General features: G+C 40.8%; 2 protein-coding genes and 1 long non-coding RNA gene across 3 annotated transcripts in view; 2 read left to right on the top strand and 1 right to left on the bottom strand.

Annotated features, from left to right (window-relative positions):
* The first annotated feature begins 308 nt into the window (after positions 1 to 308).
* On the top strand, positions 309 to 4,864 carry LOC111263927 (uncharacterized). The gene is made up of 3 exons (XM_022839450.1): positions 309 to 715; positions 1,047 to 1,621; positions 4,211 to 4,864. The coding sequence occupies exons 1-3, from the start codon at positions 361 to 363 to the stop codon at positions 4,667 to 4,669; spliced, it is 1,389 nt and encodes a 462-aa protein (XP_022695185.1). The 5' UTR covers positions 309 to 360; the 3' UTR covers positions 4,670 to 4,864.
* A 73-nt stretch (positions 4,865 to 4,937) lies between these two features.
* Positions 4,938 to 19,163, top strand: part of osp (myosin phosphatase Rho interacting protein outspread) — a gene marked incomplete in the record, with an annotated part of 41,529 nt that continues 27,303 nt past the window's right edge. The window contains 2 exon segments of the mRNA XM_022839449.2: positions 4,938 to 6,826; positions 9,015 to 9,109.
* Positions 10,987 to 19,120, bottom strand: LOC147753020 (uncharacterized). Its single transcript, XR_015312483.1, has 2 exons — positions 17,828 to 19,120; positions 10,987 to 17,154 (listed from the first exon to the last, which is right to left on the bottom strand). It is a non-coding gene; the product is annotated as an uncharacterized LOC147753020 (long non-coding RNA).

Genomic DNA, 19,163 nt, shown 5'->3' with positions numbered 1-19,163 from the left:
CTGTCGCTTCTATTTATCTAATTTTTCTCATTTGTGTTTGCCATGTTTTCTGGGTCACTCCTTGTACGAAAAGCAGTATCCTTATCGAAGAAGTTTCCCCGTTCACGATATTAGCAGCTTACGTAATTCTTCAATAATACTGATGATGTGGTTTCCATCGTTCTGATCGGTGTACGAAGTTTTGTTAAGTGTTTTGTTAAAGCAAACATGTGTGTCAACGCTAGCTTTTTGACCATAAGTCTTAAAAAATCTCTATACTATGGCCACTAAACTTGTTTATGGACTGCATGTACTGTGAATTAGGAAGGGTACGCAAAAACAAGTGAATACTTGAAGGAAAAATTATGGCCCGAACTGTACATGTTCCGCGACCGTTTTGGCTATTTACCGGAATTTCCTCCAGCCGACCGTTCTGACGACCGCGACGAAGAACAGCCACGACCCGAAAACACCATTAGCTATTGGCAGAACAAACTGCATGAAAAAGACGACGAACTTCGCGCAACGAAAAAAAACCTCAACCAAGCAGTTGAGGACGGAGCATGTTTACGTCGGGAGTTAGTTGAGTTGGAACAAGCACGGGAAATCGCTGAGAAGGACGCCAAAGACTCCAAAAAGGCGCTAAAAGAGCAAGCATCCCTCAACGAACAGCTCATGGACCAGACCAGAACCCTTCAAGCTGAGTTGACTGATAGGGAGACGCTGGTTGACCAGGGTGAGTGATATTGGTAGAACCTCAGGGAGAACTTCGGGACTCGTGTAATCTTCTAAATTCGACCTATCAATATATGATCGCTCATAGTACAATCCGAGTTAGTTTGCAGTATATCGCGAAGTGCTAGTTTAATACGGTTCATTAACACTAAAACATCTTAAGCGAAACAGAAAATAAACTGACGTTATCTGTCGAGTCGTGCTAGCAATTATACTCCCTATCAGTGGATAACGTAGTATAGCACACACCAACAACGGACAAATAGTGCACAATTAGATTTATTTTTATGAATTTTAAGGACAACTGGTTACAATGTTTTATGTGTTTGCAGTTGCTGAATTGAAGAAAGCTGCACAGAATGCCGAGGAGAATCACGAGTGTTTTATAGTAGATACACGCATACAAATCGACAACCTACAAGCTGAACTGGAATCTCTTAAAGCCGAGCTTCGTGAGAAAGATAAGGACCTAGAAGAAGCTGCCATGAAGAAAGACCTGGCTTTGCAGAAGCTCAGTTCATTGCAAAAGGTTGTTGAGCGTTTAGAGGAACAAGTGGCGTCGAAAAGTGGCGAAATTTCACTGCTGCAAGAAATAAATGCGGAAAAGGCCTTGCTTTCCGAACAGATAGTTTCTCTAGAAACTCAACTGAAGGCAGCACGCGAGTCACTGATATCCGCGCGGGCGGACATGGTAACTATGCAAGAAGAGTTAGAAGCGGTTTCTGAGCGAGAACAAGAGCTCGCCGACCGCGAAGCACAGGTTACAATCAGGCTTCGTGAATTGAGAAGATCTAGGGCAGCCGACCAGCAGCACGTGAACGCTTTAGAAGAAATGCGAGATTTGCGCGAGAGACTAAATCAACAGCAAGAAGAGTTGGCTAAAGCGGCCGCCTTAAGACAGGCACAGGTTAGTGCTTTAAGTCCTTCTTTTGTGGGGGAAGAGATATTTGAAGAGTATTTTTTGCTATCGGCTTTGCATGATTGACCGAGTCCCAGAGTAGTGTGAGGCTCTCCAACGGACAGTAGTCAGGCATCTAATAATTTCGCTTCGTCAAACTTAACTTCAAGTACTCATCCGTTCTAACTACACGAATGGTCTCTGCCCCTTGCATTAATATCTTAGGTACTCCCTACATAGGAGTAAAAGAGCTTTGTTTTTTGTAGTACCTCATTCATATTGCTACCTCACGCAGCGTTTCATGCAAGGTATTTTAGTTGGACAAAGCCATTGTAGGCAATGCTTCAAAACAAGACCCCCGCAGAACGCCGACCATTGTAGGGAATCACGTGGCAAATGATACGGGATTTAGATAGCTGAAAATTATTGTGGCAAAGTATATCGGAACATTTCTATTCCATGGGCACCGAAGAAAAAGCTTACATGGATGCCTGTTCAATTAACTTTTCACGTCCAGCATTACTGTCAAAAAAGAGCTGTCCTTCGTCGTTGTTTTTCTGATTTGCTCTGCTTTTCTGAAAATCAGCTCGATTGCTCTAAGTACTGGGCGGTTTTTCGGCAAATTATATTAATCTCCAAATACCTAATTTTCTTTAAGATGTAGCTTCATTATACCTTCGAAGACCTTAGCAGAGTATTAACTGCGTAAGGTAGACGGTACGATTTGACAACTTTTTGGGATAAGAGCTATCCTGAATTTTTTTTATTGTATCGAAAATTTCGTTGGACCTACCTAACACACAAGGAATTTTTTCCGGACCGGACACTCCACACTCTTTAAGCGCCTCGTGAATATTAACCCATTTTCCTACGATTTCTACGTACTGCTTGAGATATCCTTTAAGGGCCTAGTAGTTTCCGTAATTCGTTTTTCAATCTCAACATGGCTCGGAAAAGTATTTTGTTTCCTGCTTGTCTTTAACTAGTTGATTCTCTTTATTTCTACTTCACCATTTTGCCTCAGGCTAGCTTATGAGGGTACTTGAGAGGCCTTCCTGAATTTTTTCAAAAACTTCATACATTTACACGTGTACATGCAAAAACCTGTATTCCAATAGGGCAGGTTTAATTCCCGTACGCTTTTGTTACACTTTGTCGTCTCATTCGCTTAATTTTTAGACTGTGGTGTATCATTGTTCTATCAGTATCTTGATACTAATGGATTTTTTCGGAGTAGAGGGACCATCGTCACCTCGTAAGTCGGTTAGCTCTTATATAGTATTATAGGAACTACTATGCTAGGAGGAAATTCGAGCTTATCCCTCCACTTTAACCCGTAAAATCTTTTCATTCCCATATATACTTACGCTTGTTTCAATTCTGTCGCCTATCTGCGATCTATGTATTAATGTAAACCCTTTCCTTTGCTGCTTGTGTGCGCAGACCCTGACGAATACTTTTTGCTTTACCCAGGATTTCTACGTCAATCAATTTTTTTGCGGCTATATCTTCTAGTAACGTGTAACTCATTGTACTACCTTTCTCTTGCAACGTATTTCATAATGTGGCCGCATGCTTCGATTGGCCATTTTTTATTGAAAAGGGCATATATTTTTAAGCGCGTATAACTGGCGATTGGCCTGTTTACCCTCAACGAAAATGATAAGATTTGCCGCTGAATTTTCATATCTAAGTGCTCGGTTTCCAGATCCATAGACGACTAATCATTATCTTTACTTATTTTAGATAAAATCACGGTTTCTTCTCTTATTACACTCACGTGACGCCGTCCGAATGTGATTGGCCTGTTTTTTTTTTATGTTTGCCAGTAGTTTATTTAGGCTTTATACAAAAGGGCTTACGTCCTTCTCGATTCGCGCATTTTCGCCGCCAGGGTCTTTAAATCTAGTCCAAGTTTGACCCATAGCACTTGACAAACCTGTACGGTTTACTGTTGTCTGCATATGCATGCCTTCATTCTGATCCGTTAGCCGCCTAGTCAACGCTTGGCTTTGATGTAGTCTCGGCTCTTTCCTCCTATATAGATTTTTTTCTAGCCTTTCATAAATCAAAATAGTATTTCTGCGCGGGCTATCGCAACCCCTTTTCCTACCAGCCTATTTCATTTATTCTTTTAGTCAAAAAAACTCGTAGCGCCCTGCCTTTGCTAAGCGCCGTCAGTATCTACTGCGCGTTCAGTGTTGGGCCTGTGAACTTGTACTTAGGCACGTCCTTTTTAATAATGAACCTTAACATTTATATGCTTGTATACATTTAATGCCCTTGTACCTTATTGTAGTATGTAGGGAACTAGTTTTTAAAATGGGTGCCATGGTTACCTGCGTTCACACATTTCCCTGGTCTCAATATTACCTGCATGTAGACTCATGATCGAATGAAGCGAGGCTCTATCAAGTTTTCTAATTATCGGAAGCAATGTTTAACGATGATCAATTGAAACGTGATTCTACCGGGTCCATTATTCTATAATTATTATTTTATGAAACATGTGAAACTCGAAAAACTAATTTAGGTACGTTAATCAAAATCGGTTCTTCTTTGGTTAACGATATACTTGTTACTTTCTGTTTACTTCAGAATGACGAGTTGGAGCAGCTTCGAGAGAAGGCGGAGTCATTCGAAATACTGGCGTCTCAGCTGCAGAAGGTGTCGGAAGAGAATCGGGAGTTCCGAGACCGCGTTCGCTGTCTCGAGGGGGAGAAACGCCGACTCGATGATGAGGTTAAAAGGACCCGTGCTCTAGAGGTTGAGGTCGAGTATTTGACTCGAAAACTCGATAACCAGCAGCGCCGGGTATTGCGAGACTGTCCTCAAACCGAAAAGCCAAGAAAGCGTCGTTCACTTTCAGTGTCTGACGCCGACGATGGCTCAGCAGGCAGGACTCTAATGAAAGATGTCCCCAAACTAGAAAAGCCGCGACGACGACTGCGTTTAGGGGACGAAGAAAATATCCTGGACAAAACCCTTGACGGCACCATAAGGGATCCCTCGCCACTCCCGACACCCTACCGCACCCGCTCCAGCAGGAAAAAATGAATTCAAAAAGCAGTAGGCCTGCCCTCCCTGTTTGTATTGTAGGAGCCTACTGCATTATAGACGTTCAAGCGGTGGAAGTTTTAACGTGTACATACATTTTGTAAAGAAAGACAGCATATTAAGAAACTTTGTGATAAATGACTGAACAAACGCTTGTAAATAAATCCGTATTTGTTTGTATGGCTTTGAAATTGACTTGCGGTACTGTGGAAGCCGTCATTATTTGAAAGGGGCTTAAAGAGTTAAAAAATTCAAGAATTTAGAGGTGATTTAGCATACTACAGTAAAGTTTACTTGAAACTTTATTGAGAAGTGTCGATGATTGTAGATTTAGCTGCAAAAATCAGCAAATATACAGTTAGACCCTGTGAGTTGCTTAGCACGAATGGGAATTCGCTTCTTGAAGGCAACTGTCAGCGATCAAATGGGATAAGGTATGTGGATTACATTTTTCTTTCACTTGCAAGGCGAGTTGTAAGGCCTCATTTATTACATGTGGTAGCGCGATTATGAGCAACACAGAAGACTGTATCCTTCGTAGTATCTTTAAGTATCGACCTTGTAAAAACTTAAGTAAAAAAGGTATCTTTGTATTCTCAAAGTTTTTCATCGAAACAATGCACGTACTACGAAGGGTCAGTGATGAATGGCTGTTATTTGATATTTCTATATGCTGCAGTTGTCTGTCAGGACTGCTGTCATCTGTTCTCTGATCTCATCTGTTTTAACCAGTCGTGTTGTAAAACCTCGACAGTTATTCATTGTTGAATTTCCAGTCGTACTGTTGAGCGACGATTCAATGTCCATCTACGTATCGTTCCCGTCTTGGCTGTGAAACACCGCAAAAGTGCACCCTTGGCGGTTGGGCAGTGTTTGGCTGAAGTCAGTAATGGGGCGGCCTGCATCTCTCAAAAACAGCTGTGTTCTGATAGATTTGTTTGACATAGTGAACAAGACTTTATTTGTTTACGCTTATGTCTACTGTTTGTTGTTTACGTCACTCTTCTGTCAGCGCTTTCGGTCCGTTTTCGCATCTTGTTGTAGAAATTGGCTGGTGTTTAGCTGGTGTCTTTGGCCTTTTTCTAGACCGGCGTAGCAGACGAAAAACAGCAGACGACGATGATGACGACCTGGAATCAGTCAGCGGTGTTACAGTCATTAGTTTACTGATTGACGGGTGACTCCCGTTGAAGTTCGGTTCCGTCAACGCCGCTGCTTGTTGTTGCTGTGTTATGATCGGCGCCGCTGCTGCTCCTGATGGTGACCGTGTATTATGTTGTGCCGTCCCTGGCAAGTGTGGTAAAGTTTTTGCCGACATGCCTGGCTGACTGATACCGCGATAATGCAGTCGTATATTTTTGAGGAGGGACACAAAAACGGTTAAGTTCGAAACTGTGAGTAGATACATTTTAGTTCGTGCTGCGATCCAGCGGTCTGAGGCAGTACCGGACGTAAAACTCGAAACATTTTTTTCAAGCTGCCAGACAGTATGGGTGATTGTGGATGCGTGCATCGTTGTGTATGTGTGTGTGTGTCTGTGTCTGAATGTAAGAGAAGTGTATGAGGCCTGTGCTATGGTTCCCTTGCTGGTGCCGTCTGACGGTGCATTGGGGGGCCGTGTGGCGGTTTTCGCTGGCGCTATTGCTGGAGCTGGCAGAGCAGAGTAAAGTGGCTATTTCGGTGGTAGGGCGCCGATCTGGTTGTTGTCGCTGGCAACGTCGCGCTTTTGCGGTCGGGCGGGCGGTGACGGTTGCCATGCTCCTGCTAGTGGAAGGAAGAAATTGTTGTTAACTGGTGACTCCTGCTGTCGCCGTTGCAGGCTATGACTCCTTGATTCGAGCTGCTTCGTTTGCTGGCTAACTGACTGATTGTTGCCCCGTTTGTTCATTCAGATGTATTAAAACGAAGGCAACTACGACTATTATTGGCTGGTAGAATTGTTGCCGACCGCGTGGTGGTGCAATTTAGTGCTACTGTTGGAATACAAGCTGTGAACAAAAATCAGTGAAAACGGGTTGGCTAGTGGATTTAAATGGGTGCGTGTGTGTTGTCCGAGTTCACTACTTTAGGATAGATACTCTTCCTCAACTAACGAACAGGAGTGCGCTTGAGGTCGGAAAAGGGAAGTTGAAGTTCTTTCCGGCTGACGAAATCCAGGTAAGTAGGTCAGCTGAGAGCTTGTCTTACGAAGTTCCCTGTGTTCTCCAAGCGGAAATTCTTCAGAATCCCTACAAAAGTCCACTAACAGATGTGTCGCTGCCTCCGCAATATTGTACACAGCGACAATAGTATTGACGTATATTGAATAGATTCGCTCAGTGCTGAAAAAGGCAGCATACGAATGTGTGGGCATGTCATAAAGGCCAGATTTAGTCTGCTGCCATTAGCGGCATTCTTATCGTCGCGAATAGCAAATATAAGTAAATGTAGATAGAGTAATAGAAGAGATAACTTAAAATTAACTATTTTAGTGTCATGTACTAAGCCTATTCTTTACCGTTCTAGTTTAAACAGTTTTAAGCGATTTTTTCTATTGACTGTCCAAGTTCGTGATTAATATCGTAGGAAAAGTTACTGTCAGCTCACTGTGTCCTCGAAAGAAATTCATGTCGATGTGCCCATCCATTAATTTACACGGAATCTACAATAGAATACTTGGTAGTTGCTTATTGTTATGCACGGTCTTTCAAAACTCTGAGTTCTGTTGATCTTGGAAAAGGATGGTTCCGCCGATCAAGATGTTCGACTGGAAACTGCAAATATACACATACTACAGCGTTGTGCTTAGCAGTCATGTATGTTAAATTGTGGTCGAATTAGCATTGGGTCACCGATCGTGTCGCTAAGTACTGAATAATTAGGGTACCCCTTGAGCAGCTAGTGAGTCTGCAGGCCGAAGTATCTTCAGAATGAATATATATGCATAATTTGGGTCGAAAGTACGAACCTGTACCTTTTTCTAAACGGTAACTTACTTCGGAATAATGGATAAACATGCGAATTCTATGCGACTATCGCCAATTAAGATTTTCGATCGATACCGTCTTACCTACTGTGCTGGAAGCTGAGGACCCAACATGTTTCTCTTACTCCCAGATTCAATATCTATAAATTAAATATATATATGTTTGTTTTGTTCTGTGCCAAAGCTTTATCCATGCGAATAGCTACATTGCTTTAATACAGTTCGTATCGGTACATTGCGTAGTAGACACGAAGGCCACCTGGCGGCGCAGCGAGGCTTCAGGTTAATATGAATCACCATTATTAGACGTAATTAGTATTATCGAAAAAGGAATAATTTTTACTTTTTGAATTTTTTTCCAAGTCGTACCTAGTCCAGAGAAATGGTTTCAGGCCATGTTTTAATAAAGCTGACACTGTTCTTCACATCGAGCATTTAAAGTGGTCTCTCGAATGGTTTATTGTTCGTGGCGCAGAAGCGCCTATAAGCCGATAAGCTAATATTCATTTTGTTAAAAGTTATTTCAGGATGACATTAAGAGCATAAAAAATTTCCAATTGCCTTCTAGCTTCTACAGCAGCAGCAGCTTTTACTATAAGCTAAGAATATTGTAGTAGGTTTATTTTGGAACATGAACTTCATAAGAAATAATGCTTGTTTTGATAATTCTGTTCTTTTTTAAAAGCGTATCCTTTTAGCTCTACAAACGTTGCGGTAGCTTATTGGCAACCCATAAATGTGCATGAAACAGTTATTACTCGTTCGATATTCTTGAGTTACGGTATCGAATTTATTTCGGAGTAATTTTAAAAGATATCTCAACATAACATAGTTGTTTCTGGCTTCAGTTTTCTTAAGGCGCTAACATTGTTTCTTCTTTCCTCTCCTTTTTGAAGAAAATACTTTCTAATTATATAAGAATGAATAATGTTTCGAGGTTCGTATCCAGTGCCACTATGGTATTATGACCAATTCATTATTTACGACTTTTTCTTGTCGACGTTAATTTCGGATCCAACAATTGCCTAACCCGTATGTACAGTAACGCGCTGCTAAATTGAGATCAGATCTGTCGACGAAATTTATTAATAGTCGTCTCTGTGATGCGAGCATCGCAGAGTGAGTAAGCGAATTATGTACCTTAAGTAGTATAGGACCACTTTCCGTTGATCCTGTGTATTTCACTCAGGCTTGTCTGGGGAAAAATTTAGCCGGGGATCACAGCGCCGAACTATCTACATATTTTTTGCGATTTTTGATCGTACTTAGCTGCGATGTCAAAAAGGTCGAAATTAGACACTTGCGGAGAATAATAGTTATTATACAAACGTTTTGTTGCTAATTAAATGTTTTATGTTCCGTTCTGCATTTCGATTGCAGGTGTTGGGAAAAACAAACTCCCAGGAATTGAAAAGCTGACCGAAGAGCTATTCAAGATAGCTCGAATCGCATGCATTATTTTGTAAACTTATAGCGTAGGTTTTTGTATCTGTCAGTTTGGCTGGCTTGTATTTCTCGTGAAATGCGTGTGATTTTTTTTGTTGTTATTGTCAGCGCTACCATCACTGCTATTGCGGAAGGACCTTATTTTCGTTCCCTTTGGCCAACTATTATGTGCGTTAATGGCTGCCTGCCTGTCTGTTTATGTGTATCTGTGTGTGCGTGTATTTTGAATCATGCCAGAGTCGTCGTCTGTTCCTTCGAGATAGCGGATAACACAGCCGATTGAGCCTGGGAGGGCGCGCACTGTTGATGACAGCTTTCCTGCCCGTTTCCCTGCCACCATCTGCGATTGATATGGCGGTGGCAGTATTACATGCAGGCCTGCCGCACCGTTGACTACGAAACTTGTTGACTATTGAAGTTTTTGGCGCCACTGGCGTTTCCATAGTACAGTTCTATCCTGTACACTTGTACTGGCTAAATTGTACCACATAATAATAATAAAAACAATAACAACAGTGACTCCTTAGCTCGTCCGTAGGTCTACTCACAATTCGATTAGATCACGCAGTGTTTTGTATCCTTAGATTGTTGCCGTATTCCTCTTTACCAACAGATTGCTTGCGGGCCCAATCCTATTGCTAAAGGATAATTCGTGAAGAACCACATTTTGCCATGGGTTGTGTGTTGTTCGTGCACCTTCACTTCAGCTGTTGTCAATGAACGGTCGTCGTGATCGTTGTTGTACCTTCATCTTCTTCTGCCGGTGCCACTGTAACCTGCTGCTATTTCTAATGTTGTAAATGATGAGTGCAATAAAGGAGCGATGATTTCTGCATTGGTTTTGCCTTCTACCACTTCTTCTTATAGTTTTCTCTGATTGTTTCTGAATCTCCATTTCGATGAGTGCGGTTATTTTTTTTCACTTTGTCCCCTGCCATCTAGGAAGGTGTATATATAAATTGCTCTGTTGCCACTGCGGTTTTGGTCAGCACTGTTGCTCTCTTTCCCATGTATGACAGTCGAGCTCTGTCCGACGTTCTGAGGCATCATCAATGATCAACAAACAGACAGACAGATACAGCGCTTTAAGAACACTCGAAGTCTTCTGCACTGACGATCCTGCAGATTTTGTTATGGCTGGCGTTGCTGAAGATTCAAAGGTTTCCACCGATGGCAGAAAAGCGGCCTTATCGCATAGTTTGTGCAGACGTATTGAAGAGCTAGTTTTTTTTTACGTTGTCACTTCCGCATTTGCTCGCTGTTTCTTGTTATTGATCTATGTTGGTTTGCTCGTTTTGTCGAGTGGCTGGGCGGGGGATCGATAATCCTCATTATGGGCATAATAGACCGCAGTAGCAACATCATTGATAATTGTGAGGCGGCGGTTTTGAAGGCGATCGAAAGACGTCACACTAAGTCTCGTAATTGTACTGCTATTCCACCATCATCTGCTATAATAGCGGCGGGGAAAACGCAAGTTATCGTAGGTTTCATTTCAAGCAGCTCTTCCATAGTTAGACTGAGAGGGGACCCACTTCCTACACAATGTAAATTACCACATAGTCGCATTTCAATTGTTCTTTCGGGCGAAGTTGGTATCGAATAACTTGTTTACGAGTATATGAAAAACTTGTTATCGAAAAATTCTGATTAAAAACAAACCCGCCACATAAAGATAAAAACAAAGACGACCCGGCTGCATTATAGGGTTTAAAGGAAGTCGTGGTCTAGGATGTGTTCCTTAGAGTAATTATCCAGGGACGACTTTATACTAATATACTACGTTATTCATATTCAAGAAAAGCGGATAAAAAGTTTGAGGTGAACAAGGTTTAATTAAGCGTTTTGTAATGGGCGGTTAATCATATTAATAAGCAGAAATCTAGTGAGCCCGCTCATTTATATATTTGTTATGTTTTTTTTTTTAATAAATCTTACTAGAATCTTCAACATAAAGTGTCAGCGTTATATTTCATCAGATACAAAAAGGTCCATATCAGATTAAATCCCTATTTTAGCAATGGTTTCTATGAGGATTTCTCTCATGATTCCTTCTCTTCACAATAAGAGAAAGTTAATATAACGTCCGTTCGCCGAGCTTTTTGATGGCCATATAACGCTGATACTATTTGGAGCGCATTATTTAAGCATCTAATTTTGCAACAGATTTGGCAACTTTGTCCCGTGCGAAATATTTGAAATCAAATAGAAAAAGGCGCAAATTTATATAGAAAGCACACGGATATTTTAACGGAAAGTTTAATAAATCCGCATATTATCATGATAATTTATCGCCTGGTGTGTAATAGCAAGTATAAATTCATGCCACCGAATTTGATCGAAGACCATTGATGCTCTACTTTTTGTTTATAGTAAGAACATGCAAATATTAGAGCCAATGCTCCTCTAAATTTCAATTTATTCTTAATACGAATGAATATATTTTTTTGACCGACAATGCAATTAGGCTGTTACAAGCAGATTCGGCAAACTTGAAAATACAATGATTTCAGAACTAACTGGGCTAAAATTATGATTTTTCAATATATGTTAGAAATACATTCTTTTATTATTTTCATACCTTTCCCAACGTTTTAGCAGCTACTGAACAGCCATCTGTTTACGATCTGCATTCCCATATGCAATCTCCCTATCTATAGCATCCTAAAGTAAATCGATAATGGGATACGCTTTCTAGCCATTGCTTTTTGCAGGGGTGAGCTCTGTGATCACACGGACTTCGGTCGGAAAATTAGGCGAGTCGAAGATAACCTTTGATATTCCTTTACTCAATCCGGAAAGTGACTGAGGCATGGTGATAAGGTCCGACATTGTTGTCAAGTAACCAGACTGCGTGCTTTCGGTTGCCGAGCCAACGGGTCATAAAAGCCTTTTAAGAGAACCCGAGATGCCGGGCTGCATTCACTGTTTCATTTTTGGGGAAGATCTAGTAGGAGATGCTTTTAATGTCCGTTGTCAGTACTACTGTCATCGTTATCGGGCTTGATTTTTTTCCGGGGTAATGTCATTTTTTTGAGTAGTCCCTTTTAGACTCGCAGTAAAGATTAGATCATGCTTTGTCTATGGCGAATGTATGCTCCAGGCGGGTTTTTTCGTAGATTAAAGTTTTGCAAATTGCACGTGGAATACGTATGCCTAACTGGGCTAGACTCACAAGGAACCCATTTTGATCAGAAACCCATTTTCAGTATCTGGGTTTTAAATTCTGTGACCCGTTACATCTGAAACGCCAGTTTGGGCCGAGACAGCTTTTAGACTCCAAGCTCTATTACCGTAAAAAGTTTCCTGAATTACTGTTCTTCGTGTTTCCGACATATGGTCATTTCCTCATTTGTCCTCAATGCTTTAGTCTCCATCCTTGAAACGTTTACACCATTCACGCACTGTGGTTTCGCTTAAGGCAAGGTCCTTAATCTCTTAATTAATCTTCGATGAATTTCCGCAGCACTGTGGCCTTCGAGGAGTAAAACTTTAAGAACACGGAATTTTGGTATATTTTATTTGAGATTTTTGAGACTAAAAGATGTTCTTTTTTTTTAGGACTAATCTCTCCTGGAGTTTTTCCCTACAAATTTTTAAAAGGAATATCTTCCAGCCAAATTTTGTCTCCTAGCGGAATTTCCATTCTAACCTTCAGTACCAATCATTTGTACAAGCCATCATCCTGATTCATATCAATTGCTCGTAAAACAACCCATTTTAGAGAGCGGCGGTTTGAAACGCATTGCAATTGAGTGGGATAGACCTACTTATAGAGAAAGGTCCTTAAAGGGAATTTCAGTATTTTATACAAATAGCGTGTGTGTAGATATGCCTTATTAGTACTTCGAGGCAACCCCTTAATCCAGAAATGAAGCATGTGGTAAAATACCAAAAATCAGATCTTTGTTATCGCAGTTACGGTGCAGTTGTTAACCAATCCGTGCATGTATCATTTTGATATCGAGCGAAAGCTCACCCGAATCAGTATCGTCGGTAAGACGTGCGCCGAAGCCCGACTCAGGCTCAGATGAAGAAAGGAATTTATTTTGCACTAGAATTTTAAGCACTGAAAATTATTAAGGCTATTTCGAATAACTTAGTTAACTTGGTGCAAGACATTTGTTTGTGATGCTTCATTTATCGTAGTTTATTAATGATCAACAAAATCAGCTTTATGTAATTTAGATGGCGGTTGATTATAGATTAAAATCAATGCACCATTAAAGTAAAGGACGCTTACCAAATATGCGCATATTTATTCTGAACGAAAAAAATTGGTTTTGTGTAACTCAAGGTCGTAGCATCCAAGCGTCTGTTAACGATCGTCGGTTGCCGCTCACGCACATTCGGCTTAAAGAAGGAATGGTTTGACGAGGCAACATGCCGTAACGGTCAGGGGTTATTCTAGGTTTTAGCATCCTTTTTTTATTTGTAAACTAGCCATAAATCTTTGAGTTGCATTTAGTTAATTAAAACCATAATTCATTCAACGCTCTGGTAAAGCGGCTACTTGAAAGTAATATATTAATATCTTTATAGTCAGAGGACAAATGGTAGCACAGGAGTAGAGTTCCTATTGATTACAGTAAAAAATTAAACGAGTACCAGCTGGAACGAGGAGACTTGGATAATTTATATAGGGCTTTAGGTCACCCTTTGCTTTAACTGATAGTTGGATTTCTTGTTCTATTGTAATGCACAAACCCTGGCAAACTAAATTTTTTTTATCAGCAGGTTGACAATTTCGTTCAATAAACGGGTGCTCTACAAATTATTTTTGTTTCTCAATGTCTATTTTACGGCGAATTCTCTCGGCATACATAATGCGCTCCGGTAAAGAAAATTACGGGGAATGTGTTAGCTGGATTTGTTTCTGGGATGCACGTGATTAAAGTTGGCCATCAACCGGCGTCTTAACGACGCATACGAATAAAGTCGGCCGACGTCTCTACGACGTACGTGAACGCGATTGAGCGTTGGCTGACGCACGTATATAAGTCAGCCGACGTCGCAACAATCAACGTTAATCGGATCGGCCGTTGGCCGACTTTTAATCCTTGTTGTTGATGATAGAATCGGCTGGCCTAATGATATCGACATTTGTTCCTGGGATGTCCTAAAGAGAATTTTTGGTCAAGAGAGCACACAAAAGGCATTTTTATTGCATGGAAAATAGCAAACGCAATTTGGCCTATTGGCTCTGTTCTTGGAATATCCTAAGCAAAACTTTCGTTAAAAAAAATATTCAAAATACACTTTTTCTGTATTACGAACAATAAATGCGCTATTCAGTTTTTTGGGCTTTTCACCTCAAAATACTGAATTTGGGTATGAGAACATACGTTTCATTTTTAGCCAGTTCGTGAAGATCTGTCAATTTGCAGCAAGAGGAACCGCTTCTAAATAGAATGCCACGTTGAATTTTCGTTCGTTAGACAGCATTTTCGCAAACTGAGATTTAGGCGTACAAGCATGTATCCGAATCCAGCTCTTTGAAAGCTTTTGACTGATACCAAGAATGACCCCCTTTTACATGGATTTCCAGACAGCAAAAAAAAAAAATGTTCATTTGTGAAAAAGTTGTCGAATTCGATTTTTAGCTTTTCATGTTGAAATTTTCATTTTTATCATAGGAACATATATTATATGTTAATTCAGCTCGATTTATCGAGTGGTGTCAAGAAAGCCCATTATGATTACTTTATTTCGCGTAAGAACATTTTCGATATTTTAAGTTTTTTTGTAGAAAGAAGTATGGATAATATTTTGAGAAAAATTTGCTCTACTGAACTGTTCGACACATCAACTGCTATACCTTTCAAATCGACACCTATTAGAGCTTTGTTCAGAAACAGTAAAAAATAACTTATACGTAGGAGAACAGATTCAATAATGTGCTTTTGTTCCTTTGGCGCCGAAAAAGCAGTTCTTGATATAAAAACATATACTTTATTCGGGTTGTCGAAATTTATCAATTGGCAGTAAGGAAAACTGTAAAGACCGCTTTGTTTTGACTACAACAAAGATTTTAGATGTTTTTCTATTTGGCTTATAAAATCTTTTAGAGAACATCTTCCATGAAAAATTTTTAACCACAATGTATAGCTGGCACTGCAACGTTCCAACTGACTTTTGTCAGAAGTCAGTTTAAGAAAACGTTCGAAGCATATAGAAACTGGTATATATATGTAAGAAATACAATGGTGGCTTTTATTGCCACTTTTAAAACGAAAACCCATTTTAAATATTATATTTTAGCTAAAACCATCGAAAATTGACTATCTATATTCAAAATCAAAGATTTTGTTTAAAGGAAACTTTTTGCAATTTGTAATAATTTTTCATTGTAAAGCGGCGGAGTGGATAGTTGAAAGCGATGTGTCAATGGCTATATCGTCAGGAAGCAGGTAGTGATCACAGCACTAAAGCTATATTATTGACTGAAGTAAAAAAAAATCAAAATGCGTAAGTGGGAATTGGAACAAGAGAGAACTAGATCGAAATACATCACTGGCTAATGCGTGCGTACCAGTCACTCCCGTAAATTACTTGCCCACTTTCTTGTACCTCAAACAGTTTCCCCTTACTTTCGAATAGACGTAGGTATGTTCAAGGCAGCCTTAATGATTTATTTTCAAACTGACATTTATTTATCATTGTCGTCCCTTTCTTTTGTTTGCCCTCCCTTTCCTTGCTTTTCTTTATTCGTTTTTGCACCTGGTGCGCTTGTTGTGCCTGTTAATGCGGTTACCACCTCTGTTATAGCACTGTGTGCTACCATCGCATCAATGAGTCAGAAATTAATGGCTTTGACGGTTTATCTTGTGCCTACTGGCTGACTAGCGCTCATCCCTCGCCAAAACGCTTAACCGCACCACATCAACATACCTATGATCAACGTGTAGTTATTGGACAAAATAGCCTTTTGCTCCTACAATGATGATGGGGATGCCGATTGCGGGTGGGTGGGGGGACGGGACCGGGGGGACGGTGGCCCAACATAGTGGGACCGTGGCAACGCTCAATAAGTTCCACGATGCAACTTACCTACGCAACCATTTGCCAGCAGCTACAGCAGCGGTACCGTAGTGAACAGAACATACAATGCGAGTATAGCATTGACCCGTTAGCCATTATTAACATGCTTTTTCTTATCATCACCGTCATGATCATGATACGGCAGCGGCGCTGATCACGATAGTGTCGATGATGCTGATGTCGACAACGATGCTGGTTGATGCCCGCTGTATTTCGTTGCGTACCCACGATAGCGTCAGACCCGACCGGAGCAGACACAATGAACACACGAACGAACGATAGAGTGGCAAACGAAGACGATGTTTATTACAAACAAAATGTTAAGGAGTTACACGCCATCTGCCTGCATCTACTCACTGTAGGTCGAAGCCTGTTTATGTATGCTGGAGGGGGATGACGGTCCTGTCTGGCGATTGGTAATCACCCGATCGGGTTATCAGTTTGTAGAAATGAGCAGTAGTGTAACGTGGAGGGAATATAGAAAAATTCAGATATATTTCGATTGCAAACGTCAGCATCAGTAAAATATTAACCGTATCAGGGTTCATCGAGGGGTGCAATGTCTCCAAAAAAAAGATTACCAGACAAAAACAGAAAACACTATTTAATGTAAACTGTTCCATTACAAATCGTCACAAAGGCCTTTGACAGCAACACACGCATATCTGGCAAACTTGTAGTCACTCTGAAGAGTCATTATTATTTGGATGCTGAAATCTTATGTCTTTTCTTATATCTTCATATGAACGTTTGAGTAATATGAGAGAAGGCATCCTATTGGTAGAAAACCTGCATAGTTAACATATTTCCGATACCTTTACCATAGTCTCACGGTTCTGTAATATGGCTAGCACATGTCATTATGCAAATTATTAGTTAGGTCACTGGTGAGGAAGAAAAAGAGGGCGCAAAGACATGACCATTAACGATCCAGTACAAAGTGATCATCACCGCATGAGCCCCCGCCGATGGCAGACGTTGGCGGGAGGCAGAAATTGTCGTCTTAAGCCCGGTGGTTTGGCAAAGGTCAGGGCTGAAATATTAGAAGTATTGTGTTTTATCCTACAAATAATAATGAAGACACTTTGAAATGAATGACAATGTAACATTTTCCATTTAGCGCTAACGTTTATCACTAGTGCGAGAGGTGTTATAACTTAAAAGAAAATGCCAGTTAGTACGGGTGCTCGATGCTAAACACGTAACCCCGTAGCGTTAGTAACAAGTATTAATAAAAATAATGTAGTTCCATGTTGAAAGCAGAACCGAGCTGCTCTTCATTGACCTAGTCCATATTAACTAAGTAAATCCCGAATTGTATTACATTATGTTATAGTGAACTTGGCGATGCAGTTCTCTATCAAATCCAGGATAGAAATATCCTAGATGCCTTTGTAAATCAAGTCTAACCTGAGTAAAATTTTGGCTTTTTAGAGCTCAATACTTCGGTCATTGGCGACATCTTTTCATCTACTTATATTTCGGTGCAGCTACGACATTAACTACCCGTTCAACTTAGGAGATAACGTTAACCAACTGTGACTATGAATGTATAATAGTAAAACGTCTATCACATGCGCCCAGGCCGTATACGCTATATCGTTAACGCGTATACCGTGGTGCGTTTCTCGCGTGTACTTTTAAATTGTAGTTAAATTAATATATATAATATTTGTGACTCGCTTTATATTACTTCGTTTGCTTACAGCGTTATTATTATCATCGTTGCGCATAGTGCTGGCAGTCGCAGCGCTCGTTGCTGAAGATTTTGGAGGCCGCTGGTTACCTGGCTGCCTGCCTTTACGACGTGCAATTGCTATACGTGTAATTTCCTTGTTTCGCTCCTGGGGCTTCCTTTAGGTCTATTCGTCTGTCCACAGGCTTGTCCGTCTATCCGTTTGCCTCTTCGTGCAGTGATGACTCCTACACTGCGGAACTGGTAGCATCTGCTTTGTAATGACTTTTTGTTGCATTTACCAAATGTCGGATATACGTATATATCAAGAACGACGGCTATTGGAATTAGAAGCGGTTTCGAAAGACGTTCCCGTTGCATGCTTGCTCGTGTGTGTTTAGTTCTTGCAGTGATACACAACCAGGCGGCAGTATTATCGTCAGCGACGACGAATAAGCCAAAAGAAACGAGCTGACAGAATCCTGCGACAAATAACGGACGGACAAGCCGTCTGACGCACTCCTTCTGGCTGACGCATCTCTTGGTTCTGACAGACACAGCGACAATGACGGATGCTACCGCTACTGCCAATTCCACTACCAGCTAACACCAATAGTTACCACCAGTTCTCCTTCTACGATTATAACTATCGTAGCTGGTCAGGGTAGACCGTTCCAAGAATACAAAGGACATGACTCTTCCTTCTCCTTCTGGTTTCTTCCTTGCTTTGTTGCTTCTTTCCCTCTGACCAGCCCCTTATTTTACTCAGTCAAAGACGAGCGCGCCACAACAATTCTCGTGAGTGATTCATTTCTATCTCGAGGGCAGACGTGTACATCTGTACACTTTGGCAGTGTTCGTCGATGAGCATGGTCGAAGCCTGTCGACGTACAGCAAGTTACCACACAAAAATAACAGAACATTGTCGCATGATTATTAAAGCTTGTTGCATAGTCCGGATGCCCAACGCTCATGTGCTTGCTCATTCTGGCTAGTTAGTTCATCAGGACTAAATGACACAAACTAACTAATATACATATTCATCCCTTTAGCAGCCGGATTCCTCTATTGAGCCGTCATGTTGTTCGAACGCGCGTAGTTTAGGCGCTCGAAATGTACGCAAATTTTCTATAGACAGGAAATACGCACATCAATGTACGGTTAATGATACTGCATCACCGTGATAAGATCTTAATAATAACTAGAATCTATTAAGTGTTTCCTCTTTAAAAAGAAAGGATAGGTGCATTAGGTTGCAATATTACGCTAGTAGAAGCTATGAGAAAAAGAAAAACAATAAATGCCTAACTGTCATATGTAACCATATTATCATGTTTTGCTTGTAGGCAGCTATAATGTACCCGGCA

This window comes from Varroa jacobsoni, unplaced genomic scaffold, assembly GCF_002532875.2.
Source record: "Varroa jacobsoni isolate VJ856 unplaced genomic scaffold, vjacob_1.0 scaffold_801, whole genome shotgun sequence".
Lineage (NCBI taxonomy): Eukaryota > Metazoa > Arthropoda > Arachnida > Mesostigmata > Varroidae > Varroa > Varroa jacobsoni.
Note: the sequence above shows the minus strand (reverse complement) of the source record. Positions and strands in the feature narration are given on the sequence as shown.